Source organism: Vipera ursinii (genome assembly GCF_947247035.1).
Source record: "Vipera ursinii genome assembly, chromosome: Z".
Taxonomy (NCBI): domain Eukaryota; kingdom Metazoa; phylum Chordata; class Lepidosauria; order Squamata; family Viperidae; genus Vipera; species Vipera ursinii.
Window position 1 is genome coordinate 72,935,567 of NC_139517.1, and position 26,374 is coordinate 72,961,940.

The 26,374-nt window shown below is 38.8% G+C and overlaps 1 protein-coding gene across 1 annotated transcript; it reads right to left on the reverse strand.

Moving 5' to 3' along the window:
- Nucleotides 1-1,072: 1,072 nt before the first annotated feature.
- TGM4 (transglutaminase 4) lies at nt 1,073-26,374 on the reverse strand (the record flags this gene model as incomplete). Its single annotated transcript, XM_083379009.1, has 14 exons — nt 1,073-1,900; nt 2,779-2,915; nt 3,896-4,065; nt 4,660-4,956; nt 5,321-5,572; nt 7,212-7,315; nt 11,717-11,855; nt 13,203-13,377; nt 16,399-16,506; nt 17,404-17,522; nt 21,595-21,724; nt 23,261-23,367; nt 25,470-25,649; nt 26,344-26,374. 14 exons carry the CDS (start codon nt 26,372-26,374, stop codon nt 1,759-1,761), a joined length of 2,091 nt encoding a protein of 696 aa, XP_083235135.1. The 3' UTR covers nt 1,073-1,758.

The following is a 26,374-nucleotide window of genomic DNA, read 5'->3' on the forward strand; positions in this document are numbered from 1 at the left end:
TAAAAGTTGCTGTGCTTAAATAATTACATATCTAACTATCCAGTTGCCGAGTGTTTGAATTTTGATTACGTGACCATGAGGATACTGCAATGGTTGTAAGTGTGAAAAATGGTCATAAGCCACTTTTTTCAGTTCCATTGTAACTTTGAATGGTGACTAAACAAATGGTTATAAGTTGAGGTCTGTCTGCACTGAAATCTAGTTCTGTGGGGATAGTGTTGTCTTTGTTGGCACATGTAATCTCTGAAGCAGGATAATTAACACAACACTTTTTTCTGAATAAACTGCAAATAAGGCTGAAATAGTCCTCAATTCCTCCAATCTCTTGGCTAAAACTGATATGAAATCTAATTGAAGACTTCTAATTGATTTAAAACCTTTTCACATCCTTAGGGGGACAAGACGTGAATGTCCATCCAGACTACTCAGGTTGGTTTTGGAGAGTAAAGAGGACTACTCTGAGAACTTGGAAAGAACATACAAATGTGGGAATCTTCTCAAACTTGAAAATACCTTCCCCACAAGGAATAAACAAGGAAGTTTATTTTTAAAAAAGAATTACACAAACATAAATTTTACACAATTACACAAATATAAATTTTCCAGTCACACAGTCTGTCTATCTCACACTGCTTCTACCTATTTTACTAGAACTGTGGCAAAACTGATAAAAAGCCTGTTTCACTACATCCAATTGGTGTAATATTTTAATTCAGTTATATGTATATGTATTTTCCTTTTTGAAGGTTGTGCAATGGGGGGAGGGGCAGAAACAAAATTTCTAAGACAAAGTCAGGAAAACTTTCAGAATACCAAAGAACTTTCAAATGTGTCCATCAAATCCATCTAAAATCTTCTGTTTATGCAGGCATTGTGAAAATGTCTACAATTTATTCTTCCTTTTTAGGCATGAAGAAATAAATGGTTCTGCCCAGATGATATAGACATTCCCATATTTCCCAATGGGTACTGATCAGCTGCAAGGACATCAATATACTGATTTTAAAAATTATTACAAAGCGAGTAACAAAAGGAATAGCAGAAGAAGAATTGATTGAGAAAACAGGTTTTTATTGAATAGGAACTATTAATTCTTAACTATTAATTATTAACTATTAACTAGAAGTGGTAGAGAAAGTACAGTATATGGAGATATACTTTGAACTAGGAGAAATAATTTACTTTTGGTAATATAACCACTTAAAGAATTTTTAGGAACTAGTTTGTGCTTCATAGTGAATCATATTCATAGAGTATACATGTGTAGAAAAGAATATTGAAATCTGTGTCAGTTACATTAGTCATGGAAAGTAAGCTTGAAGCCAGTCTAATATATCAAATACTACTTAACATATTATAAATGAAAGAACATAAAATGTATGCAGCTTTGTAACATGTTGCATATTAGCAATTAGACCTACAGTGAGGAACAGTTACAAATTATAAAATGAGAAGAGAAGACATAAATATTGCTAACATCACACAAAAGGAAGACAGACAATTCCTTCTGACTCCAGAATTCACATATCATGGCTTTAGTAGTTATAAATTGTCAGAATTCTGCAAACATAAAAGCATATTTCAATAACCTATTAAATCTTCATTAGATAAAATCAAAATAGTAATCTCCTGAAGCTACTTAAATTCTTTTATAATCTTTTCATCCACAATCAAGGCTGCAAGCAAAATCTAGAGACTTGAATTATAACATATATCTCTAGTGCCACCAAGTGATGATCTTCGAGAATACCGTCATCACTATTCAATGATAGTAATAATCTTTTCCACGGTTATTTCTTTTAGCTGGGTAGAATTCAGTTTGGCCACTATCTTCTTCAGTCCACTCTTCTTTGGAGTACACACTATTTTGGATTTAAAGATTTTACCAGGTCCTATGTCCCTAAGAGAAAAAAGATAAAATGTATGTGTATATATGTATATGTATATGTATACGTATATGTATATGTACAGGACCGATACAATTGATTGCAGGAGGGAGGGACAGGAATAGATCTGTTACATGCTCATTAGCCAAACTTCTGGCCTCACAGAGACTATAAGAACGTGCTTCCCAATCCCAAAATTAGTTTTAAAAATCTTTTGAGGATAGAACTTCTAATTAAAATCTGCATGCAACAGGTCATTTTGCCATAATCTATAAGTGGAATTGTAGCCGAACACCACTTATTTGGTATGCATATCTTCTAAACAATAGGTACAAAAGCTCTACATGATGCTTCCTTATGTTCTTAGGTATGTAGGGCAGGAATGCTGCACCCATCTGCAACATTCCTATTCCATGTTCTAAGCCTGTCCTCCTCTTAATTTAATGTTATCCTCAATGACAATTTTAAGAAAAAGACATAAAGCAGCCACAGAATCTCAAAGAAAAAATTATGACTGCCTTAAAAAGTTGCAGACAAAAATGCCACCATATGCTCCAAAGCCTCTATTGGAATTTGCGTTATTGTCCTATGCTTGATAAGGGGTCCGTACCTCAGAATAACCTAAATAAGAAGCTTCTTAGTGCCTTATTAGCAACCTGTGAGCATGTTCAGTTGTTGAACGAGCAGCATTAATAACAACAGCAAGGTGGTTATGGTTACATTTAAATTACCAAGGGACCGGTGTACCACATTTTAAAGCAAAGGAAAATAGCATACATGTACAGAAAGAAGAGATATTCTTAAGGTCAGTAAGTCCAGAAAGCTAACTTTGCTTCAGTGTGCTATTGTCAGACAAGAAAAAACAATTGTGTTTCAGCTATTTTAATCTTACCCTTGATCAAATACTTCCATCATAAAAATGCCCAGGCCTTCTACATACAACTTGCAGTTTTCCAATGGAATGGATAATGTATTCTTGAAAATAAATGCACAGGTAAAATCTTGATTAACCTTTGCAGTGTCTGCCATCTAAAAAGGATCAAAGAATCAGTTAACTAACCAGATTCAGTTAAGAAAAATGCAGAAGTGTAGAAGACAAATATAATACAAAGATAGTAAAGGGAACATAATAATAGTGGGTTTTTTAATCCACTATATGAAGATGCTTAAGACTAAGTACGGATGGAGAGGAAGTCCTTGCATTAATAGTTCAGGAGGCTACACTAACTGATTAGACTTAGTATCACCCAAAGTTTGCACTGAGGTCTATATTCAATCTCAGAAGCATTTTCTTTGAATCCAATTCATTAGGATGTAGGAAGCTGACTTAATTCTATCCTCATCAATATTCTCTTGTCTGTTTGCAACCTTCAATTAGCTGAAATGGTTGTATCAAACAGCCACCCTTTTTGAATCAAGGTACTAGTAACTTAAATCTAGTAACTTAACAAGTATACATAGAAAATCCATGACCTATTATTCTGGGTAACTGAAATTTTAAGATATTCCCACCAGTTGTGTTCACAAATTTGCATCCATTGCAGGTCTGCTGCACTCAGCTATAATCACAATTGCAATTTTTGATGCTGCCTGTCATCAGCAGGCAAAGTCAGCAGAAAGGGAAGCTAGCAGAAAGTCACTCCCACTCCCACTGCTTTTTTGCCCATCAATAGTTATGTTGTTTCTCTCTTTAAATAAATAAATATTGACAAAAGAAGACTCAGTGGGCCCTATGTTGTCTAATGTGTTCTAAATACCAATTACCACCACACCTTGTCTTTGAATAGCTGGGGTTTTTTGTTGTCACCGAAGCTAATCTCAAAGTAAAGAGGATCAAATCTGATTCATACCTGAGAGCAATGGGAAATTCCATTGTTGTAGACTATACCATGAAGTTAAAAAAAAATTCAGAAGAAGGCAAGAAAGCAATCATTTTCAGATGTATTGCAAAGAAAACAATATACTGTAAATTTATCAGTGATCTTTGAAGATCTTATTTAATTTCTTACCTCAATTTTGAGAGGTGGGCGCTCAAAATTTAAAGTAAACTGTTTTGTGAATTTTTCATTGGTTTCTTGAACTTCAGCAATAACATTGATTTTGATCAGAAGTTCATCTTCAATAGACATAATTGTTTGCATGTAAGCATCAGCTGTTATTTTCCAAGGGATCTGAATAACTGCAACAACACAGAAGAGAGACAGCTAGAGAAAGACAAGTTCACAGAAGACATACTCATTGTGTCCTTTACTTGGATAATTTCGTTGCTTTTTAAAAATATATTGTCTTCTGCTTTTGAAATGGAAATATCAAGAAAGCTGCAAAGAGGAAGGCAATGAAGACACAGCTCCTCTATTTTCTATGTTCCTATAGAAAACACTACAAATAAAAAGTCTAGGTGAAGGTGAGAAGGAAAAAGACTGTTTATAACAAAAATACTAGTTCTCGATGCGCGCGCGCGCGCGCACACACACACACACACACACACACACACAGTGGCGTAGCGTGGGTTGTCAGCACCCGGGGCAAGGCAAGTAATTTACGCCCCCTAACCGCACCGCACACCTGGCACCCCCCCCCTCCACAGTGGGCGGCGACCCGGCGGCTCGGATCGGATTCGCACAGCCAGCACTGCAGTGAGAGAGAGTGAGTGAGCCAGGCAGGGGCAGATAGCTGCGAGTGCGAGCGCGCCCCCCCAGATGTTGCGCCTGGTGCGGCCGGCCCCCCCTGCACCCCCCACGCTACGCCACTGCACACACACACACACACACACCTGGTTTGCCTTCAGTCTGGACCATCTGCTTGATTGTTGAAAGGTCTGCATACACTTTCCCAGTGTAAGATTCGAGCTGGCAAGAAGCAGAAAGGCAGCCACTCCAACTGCCCACAGATTCATTCTCTACAATGATGTTCAGGTCAACTGGCTGTCCAGGCCACAATGTATATTTTTCTTCCACCCCAAGTTTCAGGTTTGTCTTCAGCAGGTTAGGAGGTGATATAGATTCATGGCTTGGAAGTTTTGAAAGGTAGGAAGAAGCAGTTTCCATAGCTTTTCTTTCATTGTCAGTATCTTAAAAACAGAACAAAAAGAACAACCAATCCCAAGGAGAAGAAAAAAAAATTCAGTTCTTCAGAAATCATTTCCACTATCAGTTATAAATATCACACGTCTGTATCTAAGAGTTGATTAACATTCAGAGTTTCAGACTAAGAGCTCTCCCATGCACGAATAGTTAGCAATGAAAAGGTAGTTCCTTATTGATTTGCCTTTCTGACAATTATGGCTGAATGATTTTTAAAACACAAGTTTGTTTTAATCATATTTTTACAGCTTAAGTGCACACTTCAAAATACGAAGCGGGTACCATTAATAAATTAGGTGAAAAAATAAATTTCCCTGTTGATAGAAAAGATCAAATACACCGGTGGGTTACCTTCCAGAAATTTGTATTGGGTAGTGATGTCTTCACGGATGTCCTTCCCAATAGCTTTAGTGCTGATTTTTTTCCCTATTCCATTAATTTCTTCCCTCAGCTTGATACAGTCTTTTGCGCTCTTCTCATTTTTTACACACCAAAAGATCTTGTCTGCATTTACTGCTGTAAATACAAACTTAGAATCATAGGGAAGGTAGACTTGTCCACTTTTGATGGCCTTGACTGGGCTTGGGCCACACTGGAAAATTCCTACACAGAAGAATGGAGAATAATTACTTTATTAGTAAGCCCAACAAATGGCATTTCTGTGTTCATCCAGAGTTTCATGGCAAGTATGCAAATAAACTGTGAGATGGTCTCACGAGGTCGATGATTCGTTAAGGTGCTTCCAAGTAAAAGGCATCACGCAGGGATGCAATCATTCAATGCTTTATTTAACGATAAAGTAAATAGAAAGAGTTCCCTGGCATGGAGGCAGAGGTTTTTATGGGGGGTCTCAGCCCCTCCCTTACCAATTAACTCTCGCCAAAGGGGCTGCAGGGGCCGGGGACCCCTGACCCATCAGTGGGAGCAAAGAATTGGAATTTGTAAAGTAACCAGGTCTTTGTAACCAGGAATTTTATTGTACTTATGAAACTGCTGGAATAAACAATTATCAAAGAACTTCTGATGATGGCAAGCAGTATACCAATGTGCATTGTAGAAAAACATTATGTTTTCATATCACATAGATTTTTCTTTGGCCATTGTATCAGAAACATGATAGCACTATAGAGTATTCCCTTGAACCAATTCAGTTTTATGAATTGCTTTACTGAGATCTAAGAATAATATTCCTTTCTCCTATGGCATCTGTTACATTACATTCTTGAATTTGGTTTCAAAGTTGCCATTCCAACTCTGAAAAAAACAAAGAATGGATAATTAATCCACATTTAGTTTGTATATTCCATTCTGGTTGTAATTCCAAGCCTGGTAGGTGGTTTTGGGAATATTGTTCTGTCTCTATAGAAGTTACATAGCGCAAAAGTTAATAGAAGGGGAAAAAATCCCCAAACCTTGCTGAACATGCTGGATAAACCGAGGCCCACCTAAGTTTAGCCTATCATTCTTTGTCTTTTTTAACACTCAATGTGGAAAAGACATGATGGGAATGTAAGGAGAAAAAGGGAAAAGTCTTCAGGCTATTGCTAATCTGCAACTCACAGTAGTCCAAGTCAGCATGAACAATTTTCAGATGCCTCGCCTTCTCCATCCCTCAGATCTAAAATTACATTTCTGAACAAAACTTTTTTTCCAGGGGGACCAAGTCACTTGATTTTGTCTTATCCACTATTTCCTGCACAATCCTTCCATAGTTTCACTTCACTATCCCTGATTATCTGCAAAACTAAAGTTAATAGCACAGTCTATGCGTATAAGTAAAATGGTGATGACCTATAAAGCCCTAAATGGCATGGGTCCGGATTATCTTAGGGAGCACCTGCTGCCAGCGTCAACTTCCCATCATCCTGTGTGCTCCCACAGGGAAGGCCTCCTCAGGGTCCCGCCGGTCAAGGATTTAATTAATTCAAGGTGATTAATTTAATTGTATTTTAATCTGTATATTGTATTTTTTAATTTGCCCTGTAAACTGCCCTGAGTCCTTCGGGAAAAGGGTGGTATATAAATTGAATAAAATAAAATAAAATAAATAAATAAAATAAATAAATAAATAAATAAATAAATAAATAAATAAATAAATAAGCACAATTTATCCAGCGTATAACATATGCATGGATGTGGCATAAAGTATACGAGATGAACTGTGAGAGGCAAACTTTATAGATTTTAAATATAACCAAATGTTAAATCTTTCATTAGCTTGTGCAAATAACAGGTGTCCTACCTTCGCTCCTTTCCTGAGGTGTGGAATCAATTGCCTGCCAGCCATCAAAGCCTTTGGGCAAGTCCAGTCTTTTCATCCAGACCTCATTCCATACATGAAAGTTCCTACATGTAGATAAGTATTAGAGTTCCAAATAAATATAGAAAATCATAACCATTTTATTTAATTTGTAAACTACAGAGAATGTGGACAGGCTTTACATTCTCCACTCTTGCTTAGAACAACCTTGCCCCCAACTGATATCCTCCAGGTGCATTGGAAGTTATATGAGGTTTATAGCCCATCCCGATGAAAATTATAACCCAGCACATATGGACAGCCTTGGATTATATTAGATCTTTCTCTAGTCTAATACCAAAATGGTTTTGAATACTTTGAACGAACCTAAGAAGCCTTTTGAAAAGCTTCAAAGCCTTTTGAAAGAGGATGATGGAATTCTTCAAAACCTGAAGAGGCAACTGTGTGCCATAGTCATGATGATAACTTTATTGTCACTTTGAATGTACACCAATCGGCATACATCAAAATGAAATTTCGTTGCATACAGCTCCGATATATACTCCTTGTTTGGGGCCCGCTCAAATTTCACATTGTCCATTTTAGTCTCTAGGGAGTGAACGATGGCAAACAGGACAGATGGAAATGGGGCTCCATGTGGATTAGCCCTCAAGTTAGCTTGTATTCTGACAACCTCGCCTTCTTTCCTTTTTCTGATGCTGACTCTTCCACCCTTTCCTTAAAGAGGCCTTGCTTCTTTCCGCCCCTGGAGCACGCTGCTGCTGCCACCAACTCCTCCAAAAGCCTCTCTCTCTTCCTCTGGGCCTGCCGACAGCCTCATCCAGTTCCTTCGCTCCATAAGCTCCAGGTCCTCTCCTCCTCTGCCTCCTCTGGAAACAGCCCTGATTTGCAGTAGAATCCATCACTGGGCCAGCAGTCAGATCTTGCTGCTGGTAGAACAAATTCAAACAGCGCCAACGACTTTTAACGGTCTCACCAACAGTACCAAAACAACTAGAAACTCGCCATGCCAGCAAAGATTGTCGGTCATATGTCGTATGTTACCTTAGTTCCACCATGTTGCTCAAACACATTAAAATCTTCCTGATCATGTGGCCTATAGCCTTTACTATCCCTCCCAAAACTATTCACCTTCAAGAGCCAATGCAGCTGCAGCCATTCCAGGCGCCGCCATCTTAGAACTGTGCCGAGCAAACTGGAAAAAGCATGAAGAGGGTTTTTCTGCTCTGGCTAATGAGATGGGGGAAGAACCAGCTCTAGTCATTCAAGTTCTGCCTCTTAAGATGCTGCTTTCCTGCTTCTCTGTTTTTTTGAAACAGTAGGATTTTTAAAAAAGTTTTTAATGTAGTAACAGGACACAAAGAAGCTATGTTCAGAATACATTTCTTGTACACAAGAAGGTAGCAAAGGTTTATTCTAACTGTTCATTCATCTTCTAGAACAGGGCTTTTCAACCGGTGGTACACATACCCCCGGTGGTACATTGGCATCTGGCAGATAGTACATGACCCTGCCTAGCCTAGACAAGTGTAGTGGGGGGAAGGAACGAGCTAAAGCAGCACCATGCTATGAGAGAGTCCTTGGGAGCTGCAGGGCTGCTGGGGTGAGACATCCGGAAGAGAAAGGAGGAGGAGGGGGCAGAGACAGGAGAGGATATAAAAGGAGGCAGTTTTGGTGGGAGAGGAAGAGGGGAAAAAGGACACTGGAGAAAGAATCGGAAGAGGAAAGGCTTTTTGGGAGAAGTATGTGAGAGTGTGGTAAGTGGGTGTACTTTATCACTTTTTTTTCTTTTGATCATCAAGTTTTTGACACCTTGCTAAGCCACAGGTGGTACTCATGTCCTAAAGGTGGTACAATCTGTGAAAGGGCTGAAAAGCCCTGTTCTAGAATATAAGAAACTCTCCAGGCCTTCATGAATAGCATTTTAGGAAACATAAAAAGAATAACAGATTTTTTTTTAAAAAAGTAGCAGTTTTAGATCTTACAACATTAAGTGCCATTTCTGTTCAAAACCCAAAATTAACAGACTAAGACAATAACAGAGTTGGAAGGGACCTTGGAGGTACTACTAGTCCAACTCCCTGCTCAAGCAGGAAACCCTATACCAGACATGTCAAACACAAGGCCCGGGGGCCGGATCCGGCCCGCAAAGTGGTTTCATGTGGCCCACGAAGCCATCCTGGAAACAGTGAGGGAATGGCCCCCGCTGCCTTGGCCCTGGCCCAGAGACCCTCAGATCTGTCCCATTTCTGCCCAGGCCCCCATAGGCACCCTTGATGCGAACGATGTAGAGCTGGCCACGCCCACCCAGTAAGCCATACGCACTCTAGCCACGCCCACCCAGTAGGCCACACCCACCCTGGCCATACCCACCCGGCCCCCTGAGGGCAACCGCAATGCTGATCCGGCCCTCAATGAAATTGAGTTTGACACCCCTGCCCTATACCATTTCAGACAAATGGTTGTCCAATCTCTTCTTAAAAACCTCCAGTGTTATAACACCTACAATTTCTGGAGGCAAGTCAATCCACTGATTATTTGTTCAGGTGAGGACATTTCTACTTAGTTCTAGGTTGGTTTTTTTTCCTTGATTAGTTTCCATCCATTGCTTCTTCTTCTCCCTTCAGGTGCTTTGTAGAATAGCTTGACTTCCTCTTCTTTCTGGCAGCCTCTTAGATATTAGAACACTGCTATTTTATTACTCCTAATTCTCCCCCCCATTAAATCAGACATATCCAATTTCTGCAAGTGTTCTTTGTATGTTTTAGCTTCCAGTTCCCCAATCATTTTCATTGCTCTTCTCTGCACTCTTTCTAGAGTCTCAACACTCTTTCTAGAAAACTTGATGCAATATTCTAAGTGTGGTCTTACCAAGGCATTCTAAAGTGTTATTAATACTTGATTTTATCCCTCTGTTAATGCAGCTTGGGTCTGTGTTAGGTTTTTTGACAGCTGCAGCACACCATTTTTTTAGCCATGCATTGAATTTCGTTATACACTTTTTTGCTCCTTATAAAAACCTCTGAAAAAATAAGATTACAGCCTATCATGCTAAGTTCCTGCCCCAAGGTCTGAAAATCTCTCTGAGCAGAAAGTATATTCTTTTTGTACAGGTCATTAGTGCCAAGATGTACAACAACATCAACATTGTTGTCCTTACTAGCATTCTTGACTATCTTAACAATGTGCCTTTTTTCTCTGTTGGCAGTAGCACAAGGCAGACCCTCACCTTTTTCAAGACCTCCATTTCCTTTCCTAAACTGACACCTCTTATAATTGAATCACCAACCAAAGCATGGCTTTTCTTTTTAGCTATCTTGCTCACCTCACATGACTGATTTGCAATACCTGATTCACATCTTCCCTTATCCAAAACAATTTCTTCCTCACAAATCAAAATCCCCTGGTCAGTTGAGTCATGACCGTCATTACAAGTAGTTGAGCCTTATTAAGTTCAGCAAGGGCATTGTATCTATTATGCAAAAACACACCAAATGTTTTGTGTTTCTAGTCCACAGCTCTCATTCTGCTAATTGCAACAGTTGTCCATACTACCTTCTCCTGCAGGGTCTTTGTGTTAAGGGGGGGCTAATAGTGGGGTAGTTCAAAAGAACACACTGGGTGAGTTGGCCATATAATTTCAGAGCACAAACTAAAGACTCTAGATAAGCAATATGTCCACATAAACTGCTTACAAATAAGACGCTATCCAAATTTGAAAAAGAGTGCCATGAAAGACAGCTGCAAAACAAGTGTAGCACTAAACTAAGCCAGATATTCTAAAACAAAATTGTAATCATACAAGCACCTACCAAGGATGCATTACCTATTGCTTTTTTCAAACTATGAGATATTTTCTGGTCAGGTGGTCAGTTGCCCTCACAATGATTAATTTCACAGAGTCAGTCCAAATAGATATTCCCTTACAACCTTCCTGTTTTAGATTTATAGTTGTATGATTCGTGCGCCATTAATCACACAGGCCACTACCTTGCTCTACAGAACCCAGTTGAAATTGCTGTGAGCTGGGTAATCATTCATAAGACTATACTGTATATAAAGCAGTAAACTGACTGTTATGTACTGGGCTCTTTGAGGAATACCACGTGGGTTGCTGGAGCAGCTAACGCTCTCCAGCAACCCAGACTACAAGTCTCCTGTGCTGTAATTGGCTATCTCCAGGCAGCAATGGTTGATTCAAACCTATTGGCTGCCGCCTAGGGGGCTAGACTATATATTGCAGCTAGTTGCAGCCATTTCCCCAGTACAGTTCATGCACGAAATAAACCATGAGTTACCCTGTACTCCATTTCGCATCTTCATTCCTGCGCCAAAGAACCCGCTATTTAACACTGACTATGATTAGTCCCTGATTCACCTTATATCTGCATAATGAAAAATAATACAGATTTTCCTTCTCCACCTATTTCTTCATAAATTAGCATTTCAATGAAAAAAAATTCTTAATAATATGTATTGATAATTACCAAACTGAATCATTTGTTAATGAATCTATTTTTCTTCCTTTTTCATCCAAATAAATGTCCACTTTAAGGTTTTCCTCTGTATCATGAGCTGAAGCAAAATTTGACACACTTCTGCATGGAATCCCCAGACAGCGCATAACTGAGACAAAGAGAAAGCTGTTAGTGCTCACTTCATTAACTGCTTTATTGTCTTTAGCAACAACCACTGCTTTTTATAATGCAGGATTTTAATTGTGTATGAATACTATTTTTAAAGGCATAGTTCATTGTGCAAAAGACCTAACTATATTAAAATAGCTATAGTGCTGAATGGTTTTATAAGATATTTATATGTCAGAAGAAGCTGCTAGATTAAACCAAATTAACTCTGTCTCTTAATGAAAATTAAACCTGAAAAATACTCAACTGCTTTTCAAAGTAAGTGCATTTATATCCAGTAGAATGGTTTCTCTCTAGAGTGATTTTTCTTCCTTGACTTTATTTTCTGCCAACTCTGATTTAGGTACCCTTGGAAATAACAAGATAGTCCCTCTCTGTGGCATGATCAACCACGCTTCTGTCCTGCCCAAAGGTATCCTCAATCTTATTCTGAAAACTTGAACTTTGCTAAAGATGCATGTGACCTCAACAACAATTTTATGACAATTTTAAGAAAATGACAAATGATTCCAGATCTGGGGTTTTGGAAGACATGCCTCACTATCTGTTTTATTATGTTTTTTAAAAAAAACATTTGATCTAGAATTTCAAATTATCTCTTAAAGTGAAAATAATTGGGCTAACATTCAGAAAAATGTCTTTCCCCATAATAAAGTAATTTCACTACTGGTGGCAGATTATGCCCTGTTAAATTATTCTACAGTTTATAGCAGATTAACATGATGATAGGTTTTATAGTTTCAGCAGGTGGCAATATTTCACTGATCTCATCTGCGTTTGTAAGCTAAGCAGAGTTAGATCTGGGTCACTTCTTGGATGGGAAACTATCAGAGAATGGCAAGGCTGAGAAATTTTACAAAATATTTCAGAAGACAATGCAAGCCACATCTGTACTATTGCCAAGAAAACTGCATGTTCTAAGGAGTTTTACTCAAGGGTGTGTTTATTTTTATTTTTTTACAGATATGAATTTTTCTCTTATGCAATCATTTACTCTTTTCTAATGTATTATATATTTTAAAATGTTACACTTAAAACCTGTATTGAAATAATAAAGTTTGGTTGTCTGGCTGATTAAGGATAAGAAGTATCTGCTGAATCAGAGCAGAGAGTCAATCTGGTCCATCTTCCTAGTTCCAAGAATGTGTCTTAGGAACCTACAATCAGATCATGTAGGCAGAATCCTGAATCCCGTTATCTTTCCTAGAATGTAGATCACTAAACTGGTTTATGAAAGTTTTGTTTCTTTTCTTACATAAAAAACAATTAATAAATGTTTTCATAAAAACATGCAGGAAAAGCTTCTGCCTGGAGGAGTTCATCTTACCTGTGGTAAGCACTCCAGAGAAAACCCAACACTGACCATATAGGACACTTTTTTGTGTCTTGTAATATTGTTGTAAAATTGGGACACTTCCTGTCCAGGCCAAAGGAGCTGTGCCACCAATATAACGTCCTGACCAGTTTGCAAACAGAATTCCACGATCATCGTCAGAATTAACCTAAGAAAGAGTTGATGAGAATAAAGCCTCCCATCTCTTGTTCGGTTAATAACATTATTACATAACATCCTCCTTAAGGCTAGAATGCATATTGCATTTTCAATCCTAACAGCACAAGATAGTCTTCACATACGCAAATAGAGGATGTGCTGAAATTGTGAGTTGCATTTTTGAAACCTGAAGGCAAAAAGCTCAAGTCTTGTGTGTCTAGTCATTTTTAGAGTTATTAGATTTATGACCTCCATCCTTCCCCTGTCATACATAATACTGAAATGATGCTGATTCTTATTATAAGAATTTTTTTACAGACAGTTTCCTCTCCATTTGAAGCCTATTTGCTTAGTTTAACAAAGTACATTTCAGAATTGTAACTGTTAGCAAACAATTGGCTGCCTAATGAACTAGAAGACCATTATGCTGTGATCATGTTGCAAGTACATAAAATACAACAGTTTGTGTTAAGAGTAAGAAGAAAGAATGCATGGAGAGAGGAAAAACACTAAAGTTAGGATTAATTTTGGAAAAAAATATTCTTCAGGCTGTTGTTTATTTAAATTAAAATAAGTACAAGCATTGTTTAGGGAACAGCATAGTGACAGGAAATCCAGAGTAAGTTAAGTTCTTTCAGAGCAAAGAGTCTTTAATATGCTCTCCTCCATTATATAGAGAGAACAAGGGCAGATCTGTACAGCTTTCTCTAGCACAACATAACCCACTCACCATTTCTGGAGGGCAGGAACGCATGATGTCATTTTCAATCCACTTCCAGCAGGCAGGTAATATAAATTCCACCTATGCTCTCTGGCCATGTGTCCAAAGGAGTATTTTATGCATTGTGGAGGCTCAAGCTAGAATGTCTAGTTTTCATGCTGTACTTACTTCCTTATAAGCAAACCACTAAATTCCTATTGACTACTAAAATGGATACTTCCTTTGGGTTCCTCTACTACCATTTTATTAACAAGTTTTTAAAGAAATTTAACAAGAAAGGTGAAAATTTGGCCCTTTCTGATGGAACCATGCAGTGATGGACCCGTCTCCTTATCCTCCTATTTGAAGGTGAGATTCATAAATATTCTGCCACTTTCCTCTTCAAGCTCAACTAATAGGAAGAATTTTTAAAACTATACTGTTTTCCTTTCTTTATTTTTATGGTTAAGTTTCTCTACTAGAAGAAATATAAAAGCAAATTAATTCAAGAAACGGGCTGGGGTCAAAGAATCCAGAGCAAACACGAAGCCATCATGGTGGCCAAATCAAAGAAAATCTAGAAAGAATTTGTTAGGTTGGCTTCATTTTCAGTCAGTTTATACACTGGACTTGAAATAAACCTTTATTGTCAAAGTACAACATGTCCACATTGAGATTAGCTGAGCCTCTCCCCGTGCTCCCTTCCCCCAACACACAGTGACAACAAACCCTCCATCCTACCACACCATGTGAACCAACTACACCACACACCGGCCTCCCAAGTCAATTCTGCATAAGTTCACAGAGATTATATCCCATTCAAAAGCCTAACAGCCCACAGATAAAAGCTGTTTTTTAGCCTGTTGGTACGGCTGGTTATACTCCTATATCTCCTACCCAATGGTAGGAGAGTAAAGAGATACCGTCCAGGGTGTGAGTCATCCCTGAGAATCTTCCTCACTCTTCCAAGGCAACGAGCCCTGGTGATGTCATCCAGTGGTGTCAGGGGACAGCCCACAATGTCTTGTGCTGTGCTCACTACCCTCTGTAATACTTTCCTGTCCGCGGTTGTCAGACCAGCATACCAAACCACAATACCATACGAGAGGACGCTCTCTATAGTAGACTGGTAAAAGAGGGTCATTAGCCGTTGTTCTACCCTGTTCTTCCGCAAGACCCTAAGAAAGTGAAGCCTCTGTTGGGCCTTTCTAGCCACCTGGGTTGTGTTAACTTTCCAGGTCAGATCTTCACAGAGGTAGACTCCCAGAAATTTAAAGGAGGAAACTCTCTCCACACAGTCCTCCCCGATGTAAAGTGGGACAGGTTCCTCCTTTTTTCTCCGGAAGTCTAACACCATCTCTTTTGTCTTGCCGATGTTTAGGTGCAAGTTGTTGTTACTACACCATATGGATAGTTTTTGTACCTCCGCCCTATATGCTGTCTCATCCCCACCTGTAATAAGACCCACCACAGTTGTATCATCTGCGAACTTGATTATCGCAGTGGATGGGCCAGATGATACACAATCATATGTGTATAAAGAGTACAGGTAGGGGCTAAGCACACAGCCCTGTGGTGTGCCGGTGCAAAGCTACAGGGAGGTGGACAAAGCAGACCCGACCCTCACTGTTTGTAACCGTTTGTAACTGCACAATGGAGAAGACCCAGAGAATTGAAATGGCACAGATTGAAAACAAAGAGAGCGGATCTGTGAGAGGGGTGATTAAAGCACTTAAAATAACCAAAGATGGCAAATTATATAGAGGCAAGCATAATAGGTATTTTAGATAAGGAAATTAGGTAAAAATGCAAAACACTTTATCTGTCATCTGTAGTAATCAATAGGCATATGCATGTGTTGACAGTCAGCGCAGGCAAAGTTAAAGTCCAACAGTCTGAAAGTGTGTGTGTGCGTGTGCATGTGCGTGTGTGTGTGTGTGTTTGTGTGACATATTTTATATCACCAGAACATGCACTATTTTAAAGACATTTTTCTACAATGGATTTTTGGAAATCATGGTGTTCTATTGCAGGTTTTATAGTTTCCTTCTTCAAGTAAACATGCCACCAATTTTTGGCAATTGTGATAGGGCACCAGAAAACATAAAACTGGTATGTTGAGGGTTGCAGATGCTTTGGACTTGAACTCTCTGCCCCAGCTAATAGGGCCATAGGGAAGTGAATACAAGAGTTGTAGGCTAAAATATCTGGCAGGCACTAGATTTCACACTTTTAGGCTAAGGTTCAGATTGATGGGAAGATTAGTTTTACTGATTTCTGTTTCATGATTTACAACATATGGATTAGCGTAAAGCATTTTTAATGACATACCAAAGCTGACATGACTCTGGAGATGATCACCGGATTCTTTTTAGCACTTTGCTTGAGCTGACTTTTGTCCAGAAGGTACATACAGCAATCCAAAATATCATCTTCAAACTGTTTTGTAATACAAGTCAAAATATGATTATTTGATGTTCTTCACTGCTGTAAAAATACTTTCTTTTTTAAAAACATATTTATTTTAATTTGTCAACAAGAATAAAATACAAAACAGAAAACATCCAACACTAACAATGAAAAAGGCAAAGAATGATTATTTGATTTTGTGAAGACATTGTCACAATATGTAAAAAGTGTCTTTCTTAATGTATTACTCATATATTATAGAGATAAAGCTTCCAATAAATCATCCTTGACATTTTATATAAATCATCCTTGACATTTAAAGACACCATAAAGACATACATTTGTAATTTTATTAGCACTTTAACAATTGTGGTCAGACTAAGTAGCTCTTGTGGGAAACACCTATGACAACAGAGAAGTGAAATGGCATTTAAGAAATGTTCCACTTCCTGTAGCATACTCCACTTTAATATATATTCTTGACCAGAATTTCAACATTCCTTGATCATTGTTTTTTCTAGTCACTTAAGTAGAAGGATTTTATATCCTGCACTTTCTTTATCAAGTTACTGAAAAAGTGAGGAAATGGAGTGATTTGGGAGAAACAAAGACAGATGTCAGCCTCTCAAGATAGGAACCAGGTGAGGAAATAGAAACTTCAAGAATTTCAGGTATGCATGTTATACTGTGTACGTATAACACAAGAATCTTGAAAGCCTGCTGTAGTTTCCCTCTGCCTTCTCTTACACCAAACAGAATCAAGATGGGGTTATTTTAAGTTTCTTTCTCAACATTTCTCCTTTCAAGGACTGAACTTGCTATTTTTTTCTTCCTTAGTGCTTTTGCACTCCTTCAAAATTATTTCATCTTCTTCTACATGGTGAAACATAAATGGTTGAGGGGAATAAATAAGAAATTCTCTCTTACCTGCCCAAAATTCCATGGCCTTCCATGAATATTTGCTACTGATCCTACATAAATGTAGCCAGTATCATTGAGGATGTACTCAACTCTTTCATCATCATCCGGCATAAAAACAGAATCCGCTAAAACAGAGAAATAAGCACATTACATTTAGGTGACCAAGATCTGATGCAATGAAATATCCAATAGGAACATCAGTAATGCGATGGAGGAGGAGGTTGATTTATTTTATTTATAGTTTTGAATCCATTCAGGGTAATTCCCTGAATCTCTTTGGCTGGGAAACCGCATACTTGGGTTGGATACCAAAACTATTGTCTGTTGGTCTCCAAAATAAGCTGGTGAATATTCACATAAGCAGACTGATAAATTTCAGTTCAGAGCCTTTCTTATTAATATGCTCTAGGCTTTCTTACCCCTTCATGGATTACTGCCTTGTCGTGGCGAAGGGGCTTGCGTAATTCAATGAAGCTATGAGCTATGCCGTGCAGGGCCACCCAAGACGGACAGGTCATAGCAGAGAGTTCTGACAAAACGTGATCCACTGGAGAAGGAAATGGCAACCCACTCCAGTATCTTTGCCATGAAAACCCTATGGACAGTACCAAAAGGCAAAACGATATGACGCTGGAAGATGAGCCCCTCAGGTCGGAAGGCGTCCAATATGCTACTGGGGAAGAGCAGAGGGCTAGTACTAGTAGCGCCAGAAAGAATGAAGCGACTGGGCCAAAGCCGAAAGGACGCTCAGCTGTGGATGTGTCTGGTGGTGAAAGGAAAGTCCGATGCTGTAAAGATTTTTTCTCCATAGGAACCTGGAATGTAAGATCCATGAATCAAGGAAAACTGGACGTGGTCAAACAAGAGATGACAAGACTGAACATTGACATCTTAGGTATCAGCGAACTAAAATGGACAGGAATGGGTGAATTTAATTCAGATGACCATCAGGTATACTACTGTGGGCAAGAATCCTTCAGAAGAAATGGAGTAGCCTTCATAGTCAATAAAAGAGTAGGAAAAGCAATACTGGGATACAATCCTCAAAATGACAGAATGATCTCAGTTCGAATCCAAGGCAAACCATTCAATATCACAGTAGTCCAAGTCTATGCCCCAACCACCAGTGCTGAAGAGGATGAAATTGACCAGTTCTATGAAGCACTACAGCACCTTATAGAACTAACACCAAAAAATGATGTTCTTATCATCATGGGGGATTGGAATGCTAAAGTAGGAAGCCAAAAGATAACTGGAATAACAGGCAAGTTTGGCCTTGGAGTGCAAAATGAAGCAGGGCACAGGCTGATAGAATTCTGTCAAGAGAATACGATGGTCATAGCAAACACTCTTTTCCAACAACCCAAGAGACGGCTCTACACATGGACATCACCAGATGGTCAACACAGAAATCAGATTGACTATATGCTCTGCAGCCAAAGATGGAGAAGCTCTATACAGTCAGTAAAAACAAGACCAGGAGCTGACTGTGGCTCAGACCATGAGCTTCTCCTTGCAAAGTTTAGGCTTAAACTGAAGAAAGTAGGGAAAAGCACTAGGCCAGTCAGGTATGAATTAAATCATATCCCTGTTGAATATACAGTAGAGGTGACAAATAGATTTAAGGAATTAGATCTGATAGACAGAGTGCCTGAAGAACTATGGACAGAGGTTCGTGACATTGTACAACAGGTAGCAACCAAAACCATCCCAAAGAAAAAGAAATGCAAGAAAGCAAAATGGCTGTCTGAGGAAGCTTTGCAAATAGCTGAGGAAAGGAGGGAAGCGAAAGGCAAGGGAGAAAAAGAAAGATACACCCAATTGAATGCAGAATTCCAGAGAATAGCTAGAAGAGATAAGAATGCCTTCTTAAATGAACAGTGCAAAGAAATAGAAGAAAACAATAGAATAGGGAGGACCAGAGATCTTTTCAAGAAAATTGGAGAAATGAAGGGAACATTTAATGCAAAAATGGGCATGATAAAGGACCAAAATGGCAGGGACCTAACAGAGGCAGAAGAGATTAAGAAGAGGTGGCAAAATTACACAGAAGAACTATACAAGAATGAGCTTAACGTCCCTGATAATCACAATGAGGTGGTCACTGACCTCGAGCCAGACATCCTAGAATGTGAAGTGAAGTGGGCCTTAGAAAAGCTGAGCAACAACAAAGCTAGTGGAGGTGACAGTATTCCAGCTGAGCTATTCAAAATCTTAAAAGACAATGCAGTAAAAGTGCTACACTCAATTTGCCAGCAAATTTGGAAAACTCAACAGTGGCCACAGGATTGGAAAAGATCAGTTTACATTCCAATTCCTAAGAAAGGCAGTGCCAAAGAATGTTCAAACTATCGCACCATTGCACTCATTTCTCATGCTAGTAAAGTCATGCTTAAAATCCTACAAGCTAGACTTCAGCAGTATGTGGATCGAGAACTACCAGAAGTGCAGGCAGGATTTCGAAGAGGCAGAGGAACTAGAGATCAAATTGCCAACATACGCTGGATCATGGAGAAAGCTAGGGAGTTCCAGAAAAACATCTACTTCTGCTTCATTGACTATGCTAAAGCCTTTGATTGTGTGGATCATAACAAACTGTGGCAAGTTCTTAAAGAGATGGGAGTAACAGACCATCTTATTGGGCTCTTGAGAAACCTATATGCGGGTCAAGAAGCAACAGTGAGAACTGGACACGGAACCACTGATTGGTTCAAAATTGGGAAAGGAGTCCGGCAAGGCTGTATACTGTCACCCTGCCTATTTAACTTATATGCAGAGCACATCATGAGGAAGGCAGGGCTAGATGAATCAAAAGTTGGAATTAAGATTGCCGGAAGAAATATCAACAACCTAAGATACGCAGATGATACCACTCTAATGGCAGAAAGTGAAGAAGAACTAAAGAGCCTCTTGTTGCAGGTGAAGAAGGAGAGTGCAAAACTTGGGTTGAAACTTAACATTAAGAAAACCAAGATCATGGCATCTGGCCCTCTCAATTCCTGGCAAATAGATGGGGAAGAAATGGAGGTAGTGACAGATTTTATTTTCCTGGGCTCCAAGATCACTGCAGATGGGGACTGTAGCCAAGAAATTAAAAGACGCTTGCTCCTGGGGAGGAAAGCCATGGCAAATCTAGACAGCACACTAAAAAGCAGAGACATCACCCTGTCAACAAAAGTGCGTATAGTCAAGGCTATGGTCTTTCCAGTTGCAATGTATGGTAGTGAAAGTTGGACCATAAGAAAGGCTGAGCGCCAAAGAATTGAGGCCTTTGAACTGTGGTGCTGGAGAAGACTCCTGCGAGTCCCTTGGACTGCAAGGCGATCAAACCGGTCAGTCCTAGAGGAGATCAATCCTGACTGCTCTTTAGAAGGCCAGATCCTGAAGCTAAAACTCAAGTACTTTGGCCACCTAATGAGAAGGAAGGACTCCCTGGAGAAGAGCCTAATGCTGGGGAAGATCGAGGGCAATAGAAGAAGGGGACGACAGAGAATGAGGTGGCTGGATGGAGTCACTGAAGCAGTAGGCGTGAGCTTAAATGGACTCCAGAAGATGGTAGAGGACAGGAAGGCCTGGAGGAATGTTGTCCATAGGGTCGCGATGGGTCGGACACGACTTCGCAGCTAACAACAACAGGCTTTCTTATTCCAGCTACAGTTACCCAGGAATTATCTCTCATTACAGAAGATTCAGTATTCAGTCACTTGAATATTACTTTTTCTTAACCAAATCTCTACTTGTTTAATGGGTGAAATTCCTGTCTCTCAGGAGTTCATTGTATCCATATCTTATAAAAACAGCCCTGCTGAATCAGACCAAGGCCCCTCTGTTTCCCAAGATGGACCCCCAGCTTACAGGAATTGAGACAGGAAGCCCTGGTTTTTGATTGCAGCTACCATCCTTTGGAATGGCCTCCTGGTTAAAATGAAATTGACTCACTCCTTACCTGGCTTTTGCAAAATGTTTATAGAGGAGCTCTTTCACAGAGAGTTATAAGACTCTAAATTGCTATTTTAGTATTGCTTATATACTGTTTTTTTGCTGTGGATGTTTTAAGTGTATCTATGAATCACTTGGAATCCTCAACTGAATTACAGCTGGATATAATAAATTACATACACACACACACACACACACACACACACACACACACACACTAGTGATAGCTTTTAAGCCACTCTAGGTTGTATTAATTACCTTGACACCAAGGATTAAACAAAACATAGAAAAAATTCTGAGTAGGACTGTAAATATTAGATCCTGTATCCACCTTCAGAAAATATTTTCCAATAATTGCATCAGCTGGGCTGGTTACAGCTATTACACACTAAGAGAAGAAAAACAATATTTATAACATTACAACATTGTACATGATAAATATCTAAATGCTGCAAGATGATGTACATTGAGAAAAGTGTGCTAGTGTGTACATAGCTGTGTATGAATAGAAATGACTGTTGATCAGAGTATGGGTAAGCCATTTTTTTAATTTGCTCCACATTTGGTATGTGGAGTGCTTTTTTTGTAAAAGAAAAAGGTGCCGGAACTCACACATGTCATACAACCCGCCTTGCCTACCCTATAAGGTTCCATCCAAAAAAGGTGCCGGAACTCTGTTCTGAGCGTTCTATGAGAAAAAAAGCCCTGGGTATGTGTCTTCTTATGTGGGATTGACCACGGGAGACAGGATAAAGACCCACAGCCTAGGTAATAGTCCCTTAACAGGCACCTTGTTTGCAAGTGCAGGAAAAGCATAGGAAGAATTTGAGAAGATTAAGAAGAGCATGCTTTTTGCCTTCATTCTTTTTCCCAAGTTCATTCCCACATACCATTACTATTCCACAAGACAATTAATATAGACCTCAGTGATAAAAGATTCTGCATATGTGATCTAATAGTTGCATAAAACAGATGCAAACACATTTACCTCTTTCTGAGAAGAGATAAAGTAGAATTGTGCAACTATTTATATTCAGTGCTTTGGATCATCCAGAAGTTAGAATGTACTTCACTATTTCATGCTAATTTCTGCATCAGTATTTCAGTGATGCTAAATTCTTTATTTCAGAAAACGTACTCTCCCTTGTTAGAAGCTTCCTTGCATTTTTAAAATGGAAGGTTGTTATAAATTGATCTGTCATATGGTGACACTTCTCATAAGGATTGAGTTCACCTAGGATCATTATCCTAATGAAACAGCTCTGGAGAGTCAAATTCATCTTCAAGACATTAAACAATAGTCAACACATTATATTTGTTATCCAGCTATTCAATACAGAAAGTTCAAAGCACTGAGCACTAATGATGTTACTTAGTTGAGTAACGAAATATCTGCAAACAAGCAAGTAAGAGAGCTCCAAGGACTCCACAGTTCAACCATGAGCTACAGATATTCTTTTCTATCAGAAAGTTCTGTAGCTAAATTATTTACATTCACTTTCAAAACTAATTCTATCTCCTATCATTCTTTTCATCATTCCTCCTTTTCTATTTTCTCACTGTAACTGTTATTCATGCATAGTATTTTTTATAGGATTCTACTTAATGCCTTCAGTAAAAATCTATTTTGGTCTATACTTATCTGAAAGCAAGAGTGTTACTATTTAAGGAGCCAGAAGATTATCTGTTGCTTTTGTTTCCTGCATAAAACTAACACAATTTTACTTGTTGAGATTGCTAAAGTTGTAAGTATAAGATGCCAAAGTAAGCCACTTCACCCTATGTCTGGTGGATGTGCTGACTTTACAATTCATAGGTTTTTCTCAATACAATCTAACTTCCTTGGGGAATTTATAGCTAGAAGAAGTTAAGAAACACAGCTTTAAGCTGGCATTTCAATGAAGAACATCCCAAAACTTTATACCTCCTTCCCGCTTGTTTGGCAAATGTTAGCATGCCATGGTTGAGCATCTTGTTGTGCCCTTGCATTCAGGGTTATGAAAGTCCCATTGGATGGCATTGGTGTTTCACCTAGAAAAATATAAATTTATTTAGAGTAACATTAATACATCTGAATGGTAGGGCAGCAACTTTTGTGTTCGGTCTCCAGCTTTGACAGATTCTAAATAAATAAATAAAAATAAAAATAAATAAAATTGCACCAATGATGCCATCAGAGCAGCACTAGGGGACAGATGTCTAAGATCTTAGCAAAGAAAATGAACTGGGAGATTTCTAAAAATGGAAGCCTGGCTTAACACATTTCAAAGTAAATCAATGCATATCACCAATTAATTAAACAGAGCATTTGGATAAAACATCTAGGAGAATAATAAGAACTCTATCCATTGAACAGCCTTCTAGAGGTAGTCCTTGACTTACAACAGTTCATTTAGTGATCGTTCAAAGTTACAATGGCATTGAAAAAAGTGACTTGTGACCATTTTTCACACTTATGATTGTTGCAGCATCACTGTGGTCACATGATCAAAATTCAGATGCTTGGCAACTGATTCATATTTATGACGGTTGCAGTGTCCCAGGATCATATTTTTGCAACCTTCTTACAAGCAAGTCAATGGGGAAGCCAGATTCACTTAACAATCATATTACTAACTTAATAACCTTCAATGATTTACTTAACAATTGCGGCAAGAAAAGTCATAAAATAGGGCAAAATTCACTTAACAAATATTTCACTTATCAACAGAAATTTTTGTTTCAACTGTAGTCATAAGTCGAGGACTACTTGTAATCGCCACATAACATGAGTAATTATATTCAGTTTTTACTGCAGACAGATAAGAAACTGTGCTAAATTATATTTGTTAGTTCCAATAGGCTGTAGAAGAGCATCTGCAGGGTGATGTAGTCTTGTGCAAATTTCCCTTAATAAAAGAACACCTTTAGAGCTTTTATGAGCTATGGTATATATTTATTTATTTTATTTATCCAATAGCCACCCAATTCAATGAAAGCGAAAAGCAACATTATGCTGAAAAAACAGAATGGGTTGAGAAACCCAAGGAACTCAGTTAGTGACTGGATAGGAAAATAATTTGGGAGGCTCATGGATGAACTATGGTAAAAGAAGATGGGAGAGTAATATAAAATGCAAGGCAGAGCCTTCACTTCTTCCTTATTTCCTCTTTCCCAACCTTTCTCTTATCATAGGAACAGGGAAGTCACCCATGCCCCTGATAAATGGCTGAGTTGCAGCTCTCATGAATCCCCTCTAATTGTACCTCATGAAGAAGGATCTAGGAGCTGGGGTTCAGCAATCACTTCAGACTGCTAGCTTGCTCCTTTTTCTTTCTTTGGTGACTTTTAGCATTCAAGCCACAGCAGCTGCTTGGGTTGTAAGGGGAATTGCCTTTGTGGATAAGAGCAACTGGTTGGAAAAGCAAGGGCAGCACTGCTACACTTAAGATAGGATAATCAGAAAAGTTGGTGTCCTGAGCTAGACACAATTGAGTTAGTTTTGGTGTGTGCCCAAATGGAATTCTATATCAACTTTGTGGAATGTTTTCCACAAGGTCAATACTCTCCTGAAAAATAAAACAAAGCAAGTCATTTGACTTCTAGCTAAACTTTGATTAGTCCAATAACCAAAGCAGAAATTATTTAAAGGCACTGCCCCCTTCAGTTTGATGAAGGGTGGAGCAAGCAGTTGGCGTCCTGCTAACATCCAGTTTCCCTTAGACTCGGCCTCCAAGTGACATACTTTTCATAAAAAGAGCTGGTTGCATTTTTCAAGAGAAAACATTAGCTTCATGCTGGATTCTGGCTGCAGCTTATTTAGTAGCAGTCAACCCCAAGATGAAAACTCAGTTGTGAATGCACATCCTAAAAAATTTGTAAGTAGACCATCTTGATACCACGGCAAGGAATGCTTGGGTGTATGGATTAAATCATTTAGCTACTCTGAAAAGTTAGTATTCTATTATCCATTTCATTTTATTAATTATTATATACTGCTCAAAAAATAAAGGGAACACTTAAACAACACAATGTACTGTATTTAATAGTAGGATGTCTTATCTTCTGTTCCCTTTATTTTTTTGAGCAGTATATTTTACATCAATACATCAGGTTCTTGACATCTTTTGGTGAGAGTAGCTGCCAATGCTTACCAATGCTCAGCTGTAGAGTGACTTTGTCATTGTCTTGCAGCTCCCTGCTGAATATCACTTTTAACTGAAATTCCTGCCCACGTCTCACAATTAGGCTACTATGGGTAAACTCTTTGGTATGATGAAGATGGGTGTTGTCATCCCTGAGAAAATCAACCCCAACAGCTTTCAGAGGCTCTCCTGCAAATAACAAAGAATGCTTAAGGTTTTTCCCCCAACTGATTTTATTGCCTTTTCTCTCCTTGCAGCAAAATGTAGCACAAACATGCCCTGACAGATACATTTTCTGCTATTTGCTTCCATTTGTACCCAGCCCTTAAATGAGACAGGCGATAATAATCCTTAGATAAACTGTAATATATTAGCAATATAAGTAATATTTTCCTGCTTATTCCCTGCTTTGATTCACATTTCACTCCTGTTAATCAATGAGAATATGATTGTTCCCTATATGTTTAATATTTTTTGTCATACAGCAATTACAGAACAAGTTCAGGCACAAACAAGACCCTCACATGCAAAGTTTAAGCTAACTACTTTATTATGTTCTACCTGTAATAGAGGAATCTCCTTAGTCTGGGAGCTAACCCTTGGGAACAATTAGGTAAAGGCTCCAAGGAATTCAGGGAGGGAGCTTTTATCGTTGCACAGTGACTCTAGACTAGCTCCATGCTTTATCCTACTTCCTGCCAGACTGGGTACTTCCCAAAATATTACTTATATTGATAATATAATATTCCCAACAGGGCTCTGGGAACCATAGCAGAAGTTTGGGTGGCCCTTAATACCGTGCCCCTCTCTAGGGATTTGAAGCTGGCATTTTTCTTTCCCAGTTACTTTCTTTTTTACAAATTGCAGCACTTTCCCATAATACCTTTAAGAAAGATGCCCAGTGTGGCCTCCAT